The sequence below is a fragment of the Aegilops tauschii genome, chromosome 1, assembly GCF_002575655.3.
Source record: "Aegilops tauschii subsp. strangulata cultivar AL8/78 chromosome 1, Aet v6.0, whole genome shotgun sequence".
Lineage (NCBI taxonomy): Eukaryota > Viridiplantae > Streptophyta > Magnoliopsida > Poales > Poaceae > Aegilops > Aegilops tauschii.
The window spans coordinates 118,061,241-118,077,568 of record NC_053035.3 but is presented as its reverse complement, the minus strand read 5'-3'; the positions used below and the strand labels follow the sequence as shown (position 1 = coordinate 118,077,568).

General features: G+C 52.3%; 1 protein-coding gene across 2 annotated transcripts; it reads left to right on the top strand.

The window, feature by feature from the left end:
• Positions 1-2,625: 2,625 nt before the first annotated feature.
• Positions 2,626-16,093, top strand: LOC141042032 (uncharacterized). Of its 2 annotated transcripts, XM_073509577.1 has the most exons (6): positions 2,626-3,166; positions 6,991-7,074; positions 14,196-14,271; positions 14,770-14,918; positions 15,196-15,264; positions 15,403-16,093. In XM_073509577.1, exons 1-3 carry the CDS (start codon positions 2,956-2,958, stop codon positions 14,213-14,215), a joined length of 315 nt encoding a protein of 104 aa, XP_073365678.1. In that variant the 5' UTR covers positions 2,626-2,955; the 3' UTR covers positions 14,216-14,271; positions 14,770-14,918; positions 15,196-15,264; positions 15,403-16,093. The 2 variants fall into 2 exon arrangements, with proteins under 2 accessions (XP_073365678.1, XP_073365677.1); XM_073509576.1 differs by having other exon boundaries at positions 15,196-16,093.
• Positions 16,094-16,328: the final 235 nt, after the last annotated feature.

Sequence of the window (16,328 nt, the reverse complement as noted above, 5' to 3'; positions counted from 1 at the left end):
CTGCCTCGTGGGCCCCCTGGTGCTCCACCGACCTCAACTCCAACTCTATATTAATGTTCGGGGAGAAAAAACAGAGAGAAAGATTCATCACGTTTTACGATACGGAGCCGCCGCCAAGCCCTAAACTCTCTCGGGAGGGCTGATCTGGAGTCTGTTCGGGGCTCCGGAGAGGGGAATCCGTCGCCATCGTCATCATCAACCATCCTCCATCACGAATTTCATGATGCTCACCGCCTTGCATGAGTAATTCCATCGTAGGCTTGCTGGACGGTGATGGGTTGGATGAGATTTTTCATGTAATCGAGTTAGATTTGTTAGGGTTTGATCCCTAGTATCCACTATGTTCTGAGATTGATGTTGCTATGACTTTGCTATGCTTAATGCTTGTCACTAGGGCCCGAGTGCCATGATTTCAGATCTGAACCTATTATGTTTTCATGAATATATGTGAGTTCTTGATCCTATCTTGCAAGTCTATTGTCTCCTACTATGTGTTATGATCCGGCAACCCCGAAGTGACAATAATCGAGACCACTCCCGGTGATGACCGTAGTTTGAGGAGTTCATGTATTCACTGTGTGTTAATGCTTTGGTCCGGTACTCTATTAAAAGGAGGCCTTAATATCCCTTAGTTTCCATTAGGACCCCGCTGCCACGGGAGGGTAGGACAAAAGATGTCATGCAAGTTTTTTTCCATAAGCACGTATGACTATATTCGGAATACATGCCTACATTACATTGATGAATTGGAGCTAGTTCTGTGTCACCCTATGTTATGACTGTTACATGATGAACCGCATCCGGCATAATTCTCCATCACCAATTCAATGCCTACGAGCTTTTCACATATTGTTCTTCGCTTATTTACTTTTCCGTTGCTACTATTACAATCATTACAAAACCCAAAAATATTACTTTTGCTACTGTTACCGTTACTTCCATATTACTTTGCTACTAAATACTTTGCTGCAGATACTAAGTTATCCACGTGTGGTTGAATTGACAACTCAACTGCTAATACTTAAGAATATTCTTTGGCTCCCCTTGTGTCGAATCAATAAATTTGGGTTGAATACTCTACCCTCGAAAACTGTTGCGATCCCCTATACCTGTGGGTTATCACTTGCGCCCCTATTTCATCATTATTTCTTGCCATACATGTCATAGGTATTGGTCCCTGTTTCATCACTATTTATATCTTATCAAACTTTTCTTTTCTTTTATTTTTTGTCATGAATGCCTCCTTTTTACTTTTTTTTCATGCATGTCCTCTCCTTTTTCTTCTTATATATAGGAGAATAGCGCAACATCTCATTTTTATCGGGTGTCCTCTGCATTTTCTCTTTTATTTCTTTTATAGCGGACATCTCATCTTTATTGGGTTGTTCTTTTATTTCTTGTCATGCATGTCATTATTCATTGGGTGTCTCTAGCAAATTTATCTTCAATTTCATGCTCAATCCTGATTTTGCTAAGGTGTCCATCCTCAATTTGAATCAGTACCGGTATGAAAAAAGACAGATAATGCATTGTTGATTAACATTGCAGTCTAGATAGTATTTTTAATTGTTAACAGGTAAAATAACATCATATTCAGATTCTACATATTTTGCTAATCTAATTTCGTATATAACATGTTAAATTTGGAGTTACAGTTTAGAAGATATAAGTATTTTAAAAAACATTTGATATGTACTGCTGGTTTAATGTCAGAAATATTAGGGGTTTTCTATAAAATAGCAAGACGGACTAAGAATACTTATTTCTTTTATTAGTAGGTATAGACTAGCAAGAAGGCCCGTGCATTGCAACGGGAAAAAAATACCACATGCTCTTAATTTATAAAAAATGGTCTATAATCTGGGAATTTCTTAACCTATAAAAGCATAGTTTAAGATTCTACATGTGTTCTATTTCAGCACGACTTGCACGTAGAGTTAATCCGTACAAAGAAACGGGCAAGTGATTGCGCATTTATTCATGTCATGTTCGGAATGGGATGTTACAGGTGAAAGAAAAACGACAAAAACAAACGATCTTATGGTGCGCATCGTTTAACAGGCCGACCCCAGTTCAGGCGGCGGAGGATGACGCGGCACTGCGGCTCGTCTTGATCTGGCCAGAACTCGCAGCCTACAGGGAGGAGCGACACAACAAAGGTTGTTGTGCGCGTCACCCAACAGGCCGATGGTGGCGCGCCGGTAGGCTGCTGGGTCATTTGTTGATGTTGGCACCGCACCTACCGAGAAAAGGTAGGGGGAAGGAAAGATGATCGTACTGCCGTCGGGGATGGTAAACGACGCGATAGGCTGATGGCCAGAGGCGAGGAAGTGTTGGTGTGAGGATTAACATTGCAGCCTAGATAGTATATTTTAAATTGTTAACATGTAAAATAACATCATATTCAGATTCTACATATATTTTTTTAATCAAATTTCATATATAACATGTTAAATTTGAAGTTACGGTTTAAAAGATATGAGTATTTAAAAAAACAGTTGATATGTATTGCGGGTTTAATATAAAAACATTAAAGAGTTTTCTATAAAATAGCAAAACGGACTAAGAATGCATATTTTTTATCTCTACTACTATTAAAAAGCCAACAAGGGGCAGACGAAAACTGCCCTCCCACGATAAACAACACAATCGGGGCGACGACGCGTCTTCGGGAGAGGATGAGAGGAGAGGGGAGGAGAAGGAGAGGCCTGGCGGCGGCTAAGGAGGTGCTCGCCGGCGAGCGGGCTCCGGCGGCCGCCTGGCGCGCGGAGTTGGATCGGGGCGCTTCCCCGCGGCCGCGGCCGTACTCGCGACGCCACCTACCCCGCCGCCTGCCGCTCCTACCCACGCGACGCTACCGCTCTGCTCCTCCTCCCAACGCGACGCTGCCAGCCCCAAGAGCGCCCACCCCGTCGGCCCTTCCCGTCACCCGGTCGCTGCAGCAGCGCCCTCCTGATGGCCCTCGCCGGCCCTCCCCGCCGTCTCCGTGTCGTACACGCCGTCTCCCAATCCGCAGCCAGGGGACACGCCAGCGCGCTCCCGGTGGCCCTCGCCAACCCTCCCCGCAGTCTCCACGTTGTACCCGCCGTCTCCCCAATCCTCAACCAGGGAACACGTCAAGAATCTTCAGTCACGCGGCAGCCGCGCCGGAGGTCTTCCATCTCAGGTTTGTTTTGTTTATGGTATTTCCAAAGTGATATGCTGCTTGAACTTTTGTTCCAAAGCTCCTCAAATTGATGCAACCAAGGGTATTTCATGGATGAACGTTCTAGATTCTGAAGTTTATTGTCGTCGTTCTAACTTCATTTGTAATTTTTACCGAAAAAGGCTTTCGCCCCGCTTTATATTATAAAGCAACTGCCCAAGCCAAACATCCAACAAGTTTCAAACACACACACAGGTCTAGTACAGACAAGTAGTCAGAGGGTTAATGCTGAGGGCACAGCTCAACAAGCCCTGAAGAAACAAAAAAGCACGCACACGCGGGGTGCGGCAGAGCATCTAGTCGGGCTCCGTTGGGGGCGGAGGAAGCGGAGGCGCCAAGCGGAAGGCCATCGATCGAAGGTCGGCGAGGAGGTTGCTGATGACGTCCCGGTCCTGGGGGCGGCTAAGCGGCCGCCAGAGCTGCAAGTATCCACACATTTTAAAGATGGCGTCAGTAGCACGTCGAAGAGGCACCTTCTGTATGACAAGCTTATTGCGTATGGTCCAAAGCGTCCAGGCAAGGACCCCAACGCAAAGCCATCTAACATGGCGGTAGCGAGGGGGGAGGCCTGAATTTCCGCAAGCAGGTCAGGGAAGATCCGCCACGGTGAGGCACGAATCACTAATGGGGATCCCCAGGTAAGTCGTGGGGAAAAAACCCAACCGACAATTTAGTCGGTCCGCAATAGCATGTGCTTTCTCCGGGGGGTACCCGAGAACCATCACTTCGCTCTTATCGAAGTTGATGGTTAGGCCCGACATTTGTTGGAAGCACAGGAGGAGGAACTTCAGGTTAGCAATGTCTTGGACGGAGCCCTCCATCATTATTATGGTATCATCCGCATATTGAAGGAGGGAGACCCCTCCCCCTCCGACTAGGTGGGGGACGATGCCGCGGATATGGCTAGCATCCTTGGCCTTATCAAGGATGGATGTCAGGGCATCAACTACCATGTTGAACAGGAACGGCGAGAACGGGTCAGCCTGACGGACCCCACAGAGGGTGGGGAAGTAGGGCCCAATGTCACCGTTGATGTTCACAGTGGTCCGGCCACAGGAGACAAGCTGCATGACGCGAGTCACCCAACGGTCGTCAAAGCCCTTGCGAAGCAACACATCCCGCAAGGACCAGTGGACCGTGTCGTACGCTTTGTGTAAGTCTAGCTTCAGAAAGACCGCCCGATGGCGTTTCATCTGGACCTCGTGGAGGACTTCGTGGAATACTAGCACCCCATCCAGAATAAATCGGCCTTGTATGAAGGCGGATTGGTTCGGATGGGTAATCGCGTCAGCGAGCAGGGTCACTGTAACACCCCGCATGTTACTTGCCATATTTGTAACTCCGACTATTGCCATTTTCGACTATGTGCTATGTTATTCCCTCCGTGGTTGGGTTCCTTTCGTTTTGTTTTTTCATGTCATGCATTTCATATCATGTCATCATGTGCATTGCATTCGCATATGTGTTCGTCTCATGCATCCGAGCATTTTCCCCGTTGTCCGTTTTGCAATCCGGCGCTCCTATCTCCTCCGGTGCACCCCTCTTGTTTTCTTTCGTGTGCGGGTGTCAAACTTTCTCGGAATGGACCGAGGCTTGTCAAGTGGCCCTAGTATACCACCCGGAGTCTACCGGTCAAGTTTCGTTCCATTTGGAGGTCGTTTGGTACTCCAACGGTTAACCGGGTATCCATAAAGTCCATTTGAGTGTCCAGCAAAAACCCCTCCAAAACCAGCCCAAAACCCACCAAACTCTCTTCCATGCTCTAGGTCGTTCGATCACGATCGTGTGGGCGAAAACCGAACCTCATTTGAAGCCTCCTAGCTCCCTCTACCTATAAATATGTGGGCATCCCGAAAAACGAAATCGCAGTCCAACCCTAGATTTTTCCCTCCGCGCCGCCGGACGCGTCCAGCCGCCGCCGGACAAAACGCGCCGCCGCGCCCGGCCAATCGCAGGCCGCCACGTCACGGGCCGTACCCCGCGCCGCCCGCGGCCCGGCGAGCCCGTGGCCGGCCCCCGCGGCCCACGGCGCCTCCCCGCGCGCGCCTCCTCGGCCGCCTCCTCCGCCCGCGCCCTCCGCCGCGGTCGCCGCTGCCGTCGTTCCGCCGGCGCCGCCCCTTCCCCTGCTGGCAGCCGCGCCTCCCGGGGACCCCGACCCCCCCGGCGCCTCGTCCTCTCCTGTCGCCGGTCGCCGGCCCCTCCTCCCGCAGCTCCGACCGCCGGCGCCCCTCTCCCTCCTTCCTCTCCGGCCGGCGAGCGCCGTCGAAGGCCGGTCTCGATCCGATCTGGATCTCTCTAAGTCCTCAAGTTTCTTCAGCATCTTGCCATGTTCACGATGTCATAACTCCTTGCATGTAGCTCCGATTCGCGCGTGTAATATGTCAAATTGTTCGTCTCGTGATGCTCTTCATTTTGTTCAATTGCACCATGTTCATTAGAGGTCATCTTGATGCCCAAATCTCTGTTGGAAGAGGGCTAGTTGCTGTTATTCTCTGATTCTTGACAGAACTTGGAGATTTGTCATTTTTGTATCATCAAATCTGTGCATCTTTTGGGCATGAGCTCTACATGTGTTTTGAAGTATGCCATGACATCTTTCCAGTGGTGTATGCCATGTATTTTTGTGATCTCTGTGGTGACTAGCACAAGCATGCAAAGTAGGCCCCGTAATGTTTCTGATTTCAGGGACAGTGATTTCTCCAAGTCCTTGTCTGTTGTTATTTTGTTGCCATGTAAACTTGATGCTACAGAAAGATTCATGCATATTTCGGAGATATTCAGTAAGGATGTTTTGTAGCTATTGTTGTAATTGATCCATTCCTGCAATTGTTTGCAATTATGGAGTACCATAGCATGACTCAATCTTGCTCTACTTTTGCTATAAAATATTTCTGGCAGATTCTTAACATGATATGCAATTTTGCCAAGCTTATTGTAGCTGCTCCATACATGCTATGCAATTGTTCTTGCCATGGACAGCTTCATAAACATGCCATCTTGCTGTAGGTGTGCTTGTTTTGTCATGCATTGCTCTGTAGTGAGTGCATCAAACTCACAAAGAGGCCTACATATTATTATTTCTGTCATGCTCTGTTTTCTGCTAAGTCTGAAACCTGATAACGAAACTTGCTATGTTTACATGCTTGCCATCATATCTTCTGGTCCTTTTTGGCTTATGGTCAGTAAGGGACTTTTGTCATATGCATTTAGTAGAACACTGCCATGCCTTGTTTTGCTATGATAAGTTCCTGTAGCATGTTGATTTCGTGCTCTGAACATTGCTACCTGATGCTGTTTTCTGCCATGTCCAGTTTTTCACTAAGTCTGTGAACCTGTTATCGTTTGCACTTTTGCCATGCTTGTTTGACCTTGATATGTTGTGAACTAGCCGTAGCTCAGTGTTCATCTTTTGTCAAGCATCTCCTGTAGATTACTGCCATGTGCTTTGTTGCTATGTTGGAGTGCTGTAGCATTGTTACTTGTTGCATTTTAAGTGCTATCATGCTGTTAATCGCAGATTCGTGTCATTCTTGTTTTGCTTGCCATTTGCAAACCGTGCATCCGTTTCCGGTGATCTTTATATCGATTTCGACCGAAATCATCCCATCTTTTCAGTGGCATGCTTGGTTTGCCAAGTTACTGCCATGTTCATCATTTTTCCATCCGGAGCACGCATATGCATCGCATATCATATCTTGCATATCATACATGTTTTGCATCATGTTGATTGTGCATTTCTCGTGATTGATTGTGGTTCCGTTTGCTTGTGTTCTTGCCTTGGGTAGAGCCGGGAGACGAGTTCGTGAACGAGGAACCTGTTGAGTACGCTTACGAGGATCAAACTTTCGACAACTCTGAGAACCTTGCAGGCAAGATGACCACCCCTCGAAATCACTTCTATCTTTGCTTTGCTAGTTGTTCGCTCTATTGCCATGCTCCGCTACCTATCACTTGCTATATCATGTCTCCCATTTTGCCATGTCAGCCCCTAACCATCCTTTCCTAGCAAACCGTTGTTTGGCTAAGTTACCGCTTTTGCTCAACCCTTCTTATAGCGTTGCTAGTTGCAGGTGAAGTTGAAGTGTGTTCCATGTCGGAACATGGATATGTTGGGATATCACAATATCTCTTATTTGATTAATGCATCTATATATTTGGTAAAGGGTGGAAGGCTCGGCCTTATGCCTGGTGTTTTGTTCCACTCTTGCTGCCCTAGTTACTGATATACCGGGATTATGTTCCTTGAGTTTGCGTTCCTTACACGGTCGGGTGATTTATGGAACTCCCTTGACAGTTCGCCTTGAATAAAACTCCTCCAGCAAGGCCCAACCTTGGTTTTACCATTTGCGACCTATGCCTTTTCCCCCCGGGTTTTCTAGAGCCCGAGGGTCATCTTTATTTTAAGCCCCCGGGCCAGTGCTCCTCTGAGTATTGGTCCAACCTGTCAGTCGCCGGTGGCCACCAGGGGCAACTCTGGTCTGGCCTATCGGAAGCTTGGACAATCCGGTGTGCCCTGAGAACGAGATATGTGCAGCTCCTATCGGGATTTGTCGGCACATTCGGGCGGCTTTGCTGGTCTTGTTTTACCATTGTCGAGATGTCTTGTAAACCGGGATTCCGAGACTGATCGGGTCTTTCCGGGAGAAGGTTTATCCTTCGTTGACCGTGAGAGCTTATGATGGGCTAAGTTGGGACACCCCTGCAGGGTATTATCTTTCGAAAGCCGTGCCCGCGGTTATGAGGCAGATGGGAATTTGTTAATGTCCGGTTGTAGAGAACTTGTCACTTGACCCAATTAAAAATACATCAACTGCGTGTGTAGCCGTGATGGTCTCTTCTCGGCGGAGTCCGGGAAGTGAACACAGTCTGTGTTATGTATGACGTAAGTAGGTGTTCAGGATCACTTCTTGGTCATTGCTAGATGACGACCGCTCCGTTGCTTCTCTTCTCGCTCTCTCTTGCGTATGTTAGCCACCATATATGCTTATTGCCGCTGCAGCTCCACCTCATTACACCATCTTTTCCTACAAGCTTAAATAGTCTTGATCTCGCGGGTGTGAGATTGCTGAGTCCCCGTGACTCGCAGATTCTACCAAAACAGTTGCAGGTGCCGACGATGCCAGTGCAGAGGATGGGGTCGATCTCAAGTGGGAGTTCGACGAGGAACGTGGTCGTTACTATGTGTCTTTTCCTGATGATCAGTAGTGGAGCCCAGTTGGGACGATCGGGGATCTAGCATTTGGGGTTGTCTTATTTTCATCTGGATCTTGACCGTAGTCGGTCTATATGTTTGTATTTTGGATGATGTATGAATGATATTTATGTATTGAGTGAAGTGGCGATTGTAAGCCAACTCTTTATCCCATTCTTGTTCATTACATGGGATTGTGTGAAGATGACCCTTCTTGCGACAAAACCACTATGCGGTTATGCCTCTAAGTCGTGCCTCGACACGTGGGAGATATAGCCGCATCGTGGGCGTTACAGTCACCCTATTGGCGTACCCTTTGGCCAGGATCCGGAATATCACATTAATCACTGTGATAGGACGGAACTGGCGGATGTCGGAGGCGCCCGGGACCTTGGGGATGAGGGTCACGATACCATAGTTGAGACGCCCAAGATCCATGGCGCTCGAGTAGAATTCCTCAAACAGGGCCATGACCTCCGGCTTGATGGTCGGCTAGAACATTTTGAAGAACGTTACGGGCAGGCCATCCGGTCCCGGGGCCGAGGAGGGGTTCATCCCCTTAATAGCCGCGAGGACCTCGTCCTCGGCGAAGGGGGCCACTAATGCCGCATTGGCCTCAACAGAGACCAATTGATCACCCGACCAAATGTCGGGGGCGAGACTAGCCCCACCCCGAGGGATGGGGGTAAATATGGCTTTATAGAAGCCGTCTACATGGGCACGGATGGCCGTGGGGCGAACGAGAGGCGTGTCTCCGTCCCATAGGCAGTGGATGGAGTTTCGACGTCGCCGGCCGTTCGCCACCGCCTGGAAATAGGCGGTGTTGGCATCACCCCCAAGCACCCACCGTTGGGTACCGCGCAGTCACTAGTAGGCCTCTTCATCCGTGTAAATGGTTGAGAGCTGGTCTTCAAGGTCATATCGCAACATCCACTCATCCGGGGAAATCTCGGACGTGTCGGCACGGGCATCCAGGGCTTGGATAGCCAGCAGGAGGGCCTTTTTGCGCTCTCTAAGGTCCCGGCCAAGGTTCACACCCCAACCCTTCATGAATTGGCGGGCGAGCTTGGCACAGAAGTGCCACGAGTCGACATCGGGCATGGAGCGATGAGGGGAAGAGCGAGCGGAGATCCAGCGAGCGACGACAGCCTCCCGAAAGCCGGTCTGATTAAGCCAGAAGAGCTCGAACTGGAAACGCGGCGGGGAGGGGGGCGCTCGTCAGCGGTGCAGAGGAGGAGAGGGACATGGTCAGACCCGATCCGGGTAATCGCACGAAGCGAGGCCAGGGGGCAACACAACTCCCACTCCGGGGAAACTAGGACACGATCCAAGACGGATTGCGTCGGGTCAACCTGACGGTTTGTCCAAGTGAACCTGGCACCCGTCCGATCTAGCTCACGAAGACCCAGCTCCGCGATCCAATCATTGAATAACTCCATCCGGGGAGGTTAACCCGATCATTATTCTTCTCATCCGGGGATCGGATGAGGTTAAAGTCTCCGCCCACTACAACTGGGAGGAGGGAGTTGGAGATCTTCAGATGTAGCTCCGCCAGGAAGTCCGGGGAGCAGCGGTGGTCCGCCGGTCCATACACAATCACGACCTCCCATTTGAAGTTAAGAGCACGCTCGAAGATCTCCATACTAACGAAGAATTCACCCCGGTCCATGCCACCCACCTCAAAGGTGGCATCCTTTACCCCTAAAAGGATGCCACCAGAATGGCCTATGGTCCCACTAGAAGGGAGCCAGTGCCAGACGAAGAGGTGGGAACTAAGACATTCGAGCTCGTGGAGGGAGAACTCAGTGCACATGGTTTCCTGGATGGCAATGATGTCAATGTGTTCGTCTCGCATGTACTCGATGAGTTGGCGGCGACGGCCATCATGGCCGAAGCCGTGGATGTTCCAGAAAAGGGCCCGCATCTAAGCCCCCATCGGGGGGCTGCTTGACCCCAGGACATTGGGAGGCGCTTTGCGCGTGGAGAGCAGCAGTGCGAGAGCGGGTGCGTCCACGGATCGGTCACCGGAGGAACCCGAACCGCGGGGGTGGCGGTCGAATCCTCGGGAGGCCGAAGCAAGCGGACCCGAGTCTCAGCCAGCTTGCCATCTAAGATCTCACGAGCCCTAATGGCCGCGATCTGTTCTAAGGGGGGGCCAACTTCCCCCCTAAAGACGATGGCCGAGTCAGCGGCCACCTTGGCGAGGTGGCCAAGAGGAATGGCCTCAAGCGCGGAAAAGGAACAACTGGAAGAACTGGGAAGGCCGGGATCCACACCTGACTCGAGGTTCCGGACCGCCGCCCGAAGCTCCGCACGCTCGGAGATGGACGGAGCCGGGGAGTCCGCCGGGCGGGTCGCATCGAGGCGGGCGCTGCGGCGGGACGCCGTCACCGGCGTCGAGGTGGAGCGGGGCCGCCTGGCGTACGCCACCGTCGGAGGAGGGTGAAAGGAGGCCGGAGTGGTCACGACCACGGCCATCGCCACGGTCGGGGAAGCAGGCGGGGCGAGGCGATCGTCGGAGGCCACCGGCGAGAGGAGCGGGGCGACGAGCTCCAGGATGTCGCCGGCCGCGCCCCCCGCGGGTGGGAGGGTCGAAGAAGGCGCTTCGATGGTAGCGCACCCGCCGCCACCCGTGGGGACCGGGGAGGTCAGACCAGGGGGGGCGGGGGGTCCGGGCCCGACGGCGAGGGGCGAAGGGCGGAGTCTGCGGAGGGAGAGCGAGGCGACGAAGGCGGCACGACGAGCAGGCCCACACTGGAGATGTCACTGGCCGACTTCGACGGAGGCGGAGAGGGCGCGACCGGCGGGGTGGCCAGGCGGAGAGCCACCGCGAGGTCAGTGGCCGACACTCGGGTGCGCCCCGCCCTGGAACCGCCACGACCCGAAGGTGGGTTGACGGGCTCGCGGGACGGGGAGCGGGAGTGCTCCAACAAGTTCTCGTCGTCCTCAGGGTCGTCGAGGCGGGAGTGGCGGGATCGCCGGTGGTGGGAGTCGTCGGCGTCAGCTGGGTCGCTCCCCCAGGTGGCTGTCATCAGAGAATCGGGGGGCGGCCAATGTGGTTCGGAGGCTCGGGGCAGATCTTGAGGTCGTAGCCGTCGTCGTTGAAGAAGACCCGAATCGTGGCGTGGAGCTTGGAGGAGTCCAGGCACTTCACCTTGACCCGGACCTCCTCCTCCTTGCGTAGAGAGAGCTCATCGACCACCACCACCTTGCCCAGGATCTTGGACATACTGCGAATGACTCGCTCAGACCGGGCCACATCAGGCAGGCCGGCGATGAGGAGCCAAGCAGTGTCCAGAACAGCGACGACCTTGGGATCCCACCTCGGCTCTGAGATGTTCACCATAATCCCATTGAGGCTAAGATGATGTTGTTGCTACGGGTACAGAATCCCATGCTCAGAGCGTCGGGGAAGATCACCGTGAAGGCGTTGGCAGCGGTGGAGGTCACTGCCAGTCCCACTTGCACCTGCACAAGTGGTTGAGCTCGGCCTCGATCAGCTCCGGGGTGGCGACGCCCTCGCCCACGACAGTCACGAGAGCCAGGAGCGAGGGGGAGGGAGGGGAAATCTCCGGGACCTCGACGTGGAAGAAGCCCATGTCCTCGATGCCGTGGCCGTACATCATGATCTCCTCCGTCACCGGGCGGTCTGGGCAGAGGATCGCGGGGTGCCAGGCGTCCTTGCAGAGGTAGCACGTCGGTGGGTTGGGGCATGCCACCTGGAAGTGCCCGGTCAGGCCGCAATTGAAGCACGGCGGACCGTCAGAGGCGGCGCTGGGGCCCGGAGGGGGAGCCGCGGCGGCGGCGGTGGAGGCGGAGGCCGGGGGCGCGGGGGGCCCTTCTTCTTCTTCTTCTTCTTGGCGCCCTGGCGCCCCCGGTTCCCATTGCCGCCGTTGGACGGAGGGTGCGCGGCTTGGGAGTGTGGGGGCTGGTAGCGGCGGGTAGCCGGGGCGCTGGTGGTGGTGGAGACGGGCTGCTGCCGGGGAGGGGAGGGAGACCGGTCCCGGCGACGCGCTGGGGAAGGGGACCGCCGCCGAGAGGACAGCTTGGGCTCCCCGGCCGGCGACCTACCGTGGTCCCGCGAATCTGCCCGAGGGGACGCGCGGCGAGCAGGGGAGCGGGAGCGTCGGCCGTCGCGAGCCGGGGACCGGCGGGAGGGGCGAGGGGAGGAGCGGCGGGAGTCGCGAGCAGGGGACCGCCGGGCCGGGCGGGAGGAGAGCTGCTGCCGGAGATCCGTCTCGCGCCGGAGACCATCGGGGGAAGTCCGAGGAGGATCGCGGCGGTCGTCCGCACGGCGTTTGGGGCGGCCCGCGTCATCGCCCCATTCCCGGGTCATGTCCGGCGGGGGAGGAGGGGGGACGCGAGGGAGCCGGGGTCGCCGGCGAGCAGAAGGCGGCGAGGGTCGGCAGGAGGCGTGTCGGGGAGGGGAGCGGGCGGCGCGGGGTTGGGGGATGGGTGACGGGGAAACCCTACCGGGGGCCAGATGAAGCGACGGACCGGGCCAACGCCCATCGGGAGGCGTGGCTGGGCCGCGGGGGGCGGGACCGGCCCGGTGGACCGGCCCACAGCACGCCCGATGGCCCACTCCACTGGGCGTTCCAGCGGCCGCCGCCCCCAGGGAGGGTCCAACAGCAAGGCCTATCGGCTGGCCCAGGATCACCGCGGTCCGGTACGATCGACCTGGGGAGACCAAGCGGGGGGCAAAGGTTTCCCCGAGCGCCGCCGCAGTGGCCGCCGGCGGGGAAGGACGGGAGCGGCGAGGCCAGGACGGGGCGCGCAGGGCTCCAGGTGGCAGGGGAACGGAGGTGCCAAACGCCGAGATGAAGGGCCGGAAGGGGGAGCGTCGGGAGATTACAGCGGAGAGCTCGGACGGGAACGCCGGCGGCGAGCAGGCCAGAGCGGAGGAGGACGGAGCCGGGGTCGCGGCCTTCCAGGAGGAGCGCGCGAGGCCGCGATCGGCGCGGCCCGCAACACCCCATCAGCCGGCACGGCGTCTCCGGGGGGGAGCCCCGGGTCCCAAGGGAGCACCTTTCATCCCCACCGGCGAAGACACGGCCGAAGGACGGCGCCGGCGCCTGGCTGACCTGCGGGCGGCCGAACTCCCACCCCTGGGAGTAGGGCCACCGGCGGAGTCGAGCAGCGGCAGCCGGGGCGGAGCCTTGGGGGACGCGGTCTCTGCACACAACGGGCCGCCCCACGGCGACGTCGTCGGCCTCGGCGAGGTCCGCCCAGACGACGCGCGACGAGCCAGCAGGGGGAGTCGACGGCGGGGCAGGCGAGGGGGGCACCGGCGGGAGGGAAGCGCTCGAGGGGGGGGGGGGAGGGGCGGCGGCGGAGCCGCCGGGTCGCTAGGGGCGTCGCCAGAGCTATCCATCAGTCCTCTCACGCACGCCCATTTACTGTCGAGTTTATAGTCATCAAGCAGTCCTTAATTTTAAGATGATATCAACATTTATATTCCTGGTTATAGGGTGTTGTCAAGAATTTCATCACACCCACTACTTTCCCACCGAGGTAGTTTCCGCCTGCAGCCATGCACAAGTGTCGTCACCTACATCTCCTCTATGCGTTCCTGTCTCTCCATGCCGCACGAGGATGCAGTCATCACATCCTTGAGTAGGTAATTCATCAACTGATGGCTTTTCTCCCTGCTGTGACTTGCATCTTTCTACCTTGCTTCAAATTTAATCTGATTGGGACTGTTTGATTGATTCATGGAAGTGCAAGCTGAATTATATTATGAATATTCTGATTATTACTTACAAGTGATATTCTAACACACTGTCTTTGGTTTAATAGTTTGCAGGTGTTTCTTGTAGTGATGTTAACCCCATAAAAAAGGACTCGCAGGTGGACATATGATATATATAATCAGGTACTTCTTTCTCATTATCAAATTCAATGGATGTATTGGTTGTTTAAAACTGAACTATCAATACTTTATTCTCTTCTTTTCTCCTATCACATGATATATTCTTAACAAAGTATTTGATGCCATTTATTACCTTAATCCTATCATAAGACAGTCTTATTTTCTGGTCATGGAATGAGAGATTGCACTGCTTATACAGGATATCTTGCAAGCCTTGCAATTTTTATTGACATATTTTATAGATGAGTTATAGGTAGTTGGAATTTTCACTGACATATTCTAATGGTATTCGGATTGCACTCTTGCTGCCTCTTGATTTTATATGTTTAGAGTAATATCCACCCATCATGTTCAAGCAATTTCTCTGGTGCTAAATCAATCCCAAAAAATGTCACCAATGTGTAAAAAAAACAAACTGATTATGTTCTTTTAAGTTTCTTCTGAATATGATTGTTATCCCCATTTGTAGATTGTTGACACCCTACCCTGTTACATGTACAGTGGAAGACTTCTCTTTTTGATTGACTCTGGATCTAAAGAAGCGTAAGCATGTAGAGGAACTGGTGGTCCACCTTGCTGCTGCAAATGGACTGCCCGATTTTGTCCATGTGTTGGACTAGATGATATTTGATGATTTGAACCTTGCAACGGTACGGTTTCCACAACACTATGTATGATCTAAACAATGGCTGAAAATATTTATTGGAGCATTTGTTTCAAACAAATTTGTTGAAAGATATTTCTAATATTTTAGTGCATTTGATATATTTTAGATAGTACTGCCTTAATGTGGTGTGGTACACTTTGCCTTCTGTTATAAACTTTCACACACTTCTAAAAAAAATATGCAAGATAATTTTCCTTTCAGCTAGCAAATGGGTTAAATTCATGTACACACCAGCACTCAGTTTAAGTTTTGAACTGCAGGGGCGTGAGACTGCAGCATGCTGTGTACATAAGCAGGGAGTTGAGGGGCAGAACTGAAGGTAGACTCAGGTGCAGTTATCCACTCCTTGCTTTCACTAGAAGAGCGTACTACGCGGTGAAAGCAAGATCATGCTGTACAGGCGTGCAGCTGTGAGAAATACAGTGATGGCTCCGTCTGAGTTCTCTAGCCCTCCTCTGCAATTACAGGTTTGGGTGCACACTCCGCAAATGATGATGGTTCAGCAGAGATAGCATTGCTCTGTATTACATAACTATGTTCTGTCAGTCAAGTATCGTTACGATGCAATAGGCAGAGGCTTCAAAATTATCTGCGGAGTAAGCGATAGGAAGCCGTTGTGCAATAAATGTGCTCGTATAGACGAACGCCGTTGGTACAAAATCTCGATCACATGGGCCCATATCATCAGCTCACATCAGAGCCGGCTTACCAATGTCGGATGGCATCGGTTTTATTACTCCACAGATGTGGGTCATCGGCCAAGAGAAAAGATGGGATAACAAATATTATGGATACAAGATGGCAGCATATAACTTTGCAATTTTATGATTTGTGATCCGGTAGATTTTTGCCATGCGGAGGGCTGATGATTCTGGCTATATGCACTGGAGTTTAATCCATGTTTGTGAACTAATTAGATATCTATCTATGTGAATTTTGAGATACATATGTGTTTAAGATGATTTGAGAGTGCCCTTACCGGTCATGCTAATTCGATTGTTCTAATTTGTGTTCCTTTTTTACTTAACTGACATGTATTTTCACCATTAAATGTAATAATTAATATTGGCTGTGTTCCACAGTGCAATACACAATGAATGGGATTTTCCTTGCCATGAGGTGAGATGCCATCGAATTACTAAGTTTTGTTTGGTTGTCTGTTTCATGTATTAGTTCTGTATTGTACCAATGTTGATTCAAATGAAAATGCAGGGTACTGCAATGACGAACGTATGATTTTGGTTGTTCCATAAAATTAATAAAATATAGGACATTGAAATGTAGGGGTTGAGGTTTAGAGTTCTACTGGAGTTAAACAAATTTTACGTGAGGATCTTTATAGGTGAGTCCCTATATATAGATTGATGGGAAATATTTTTGGGGACCTATGAGA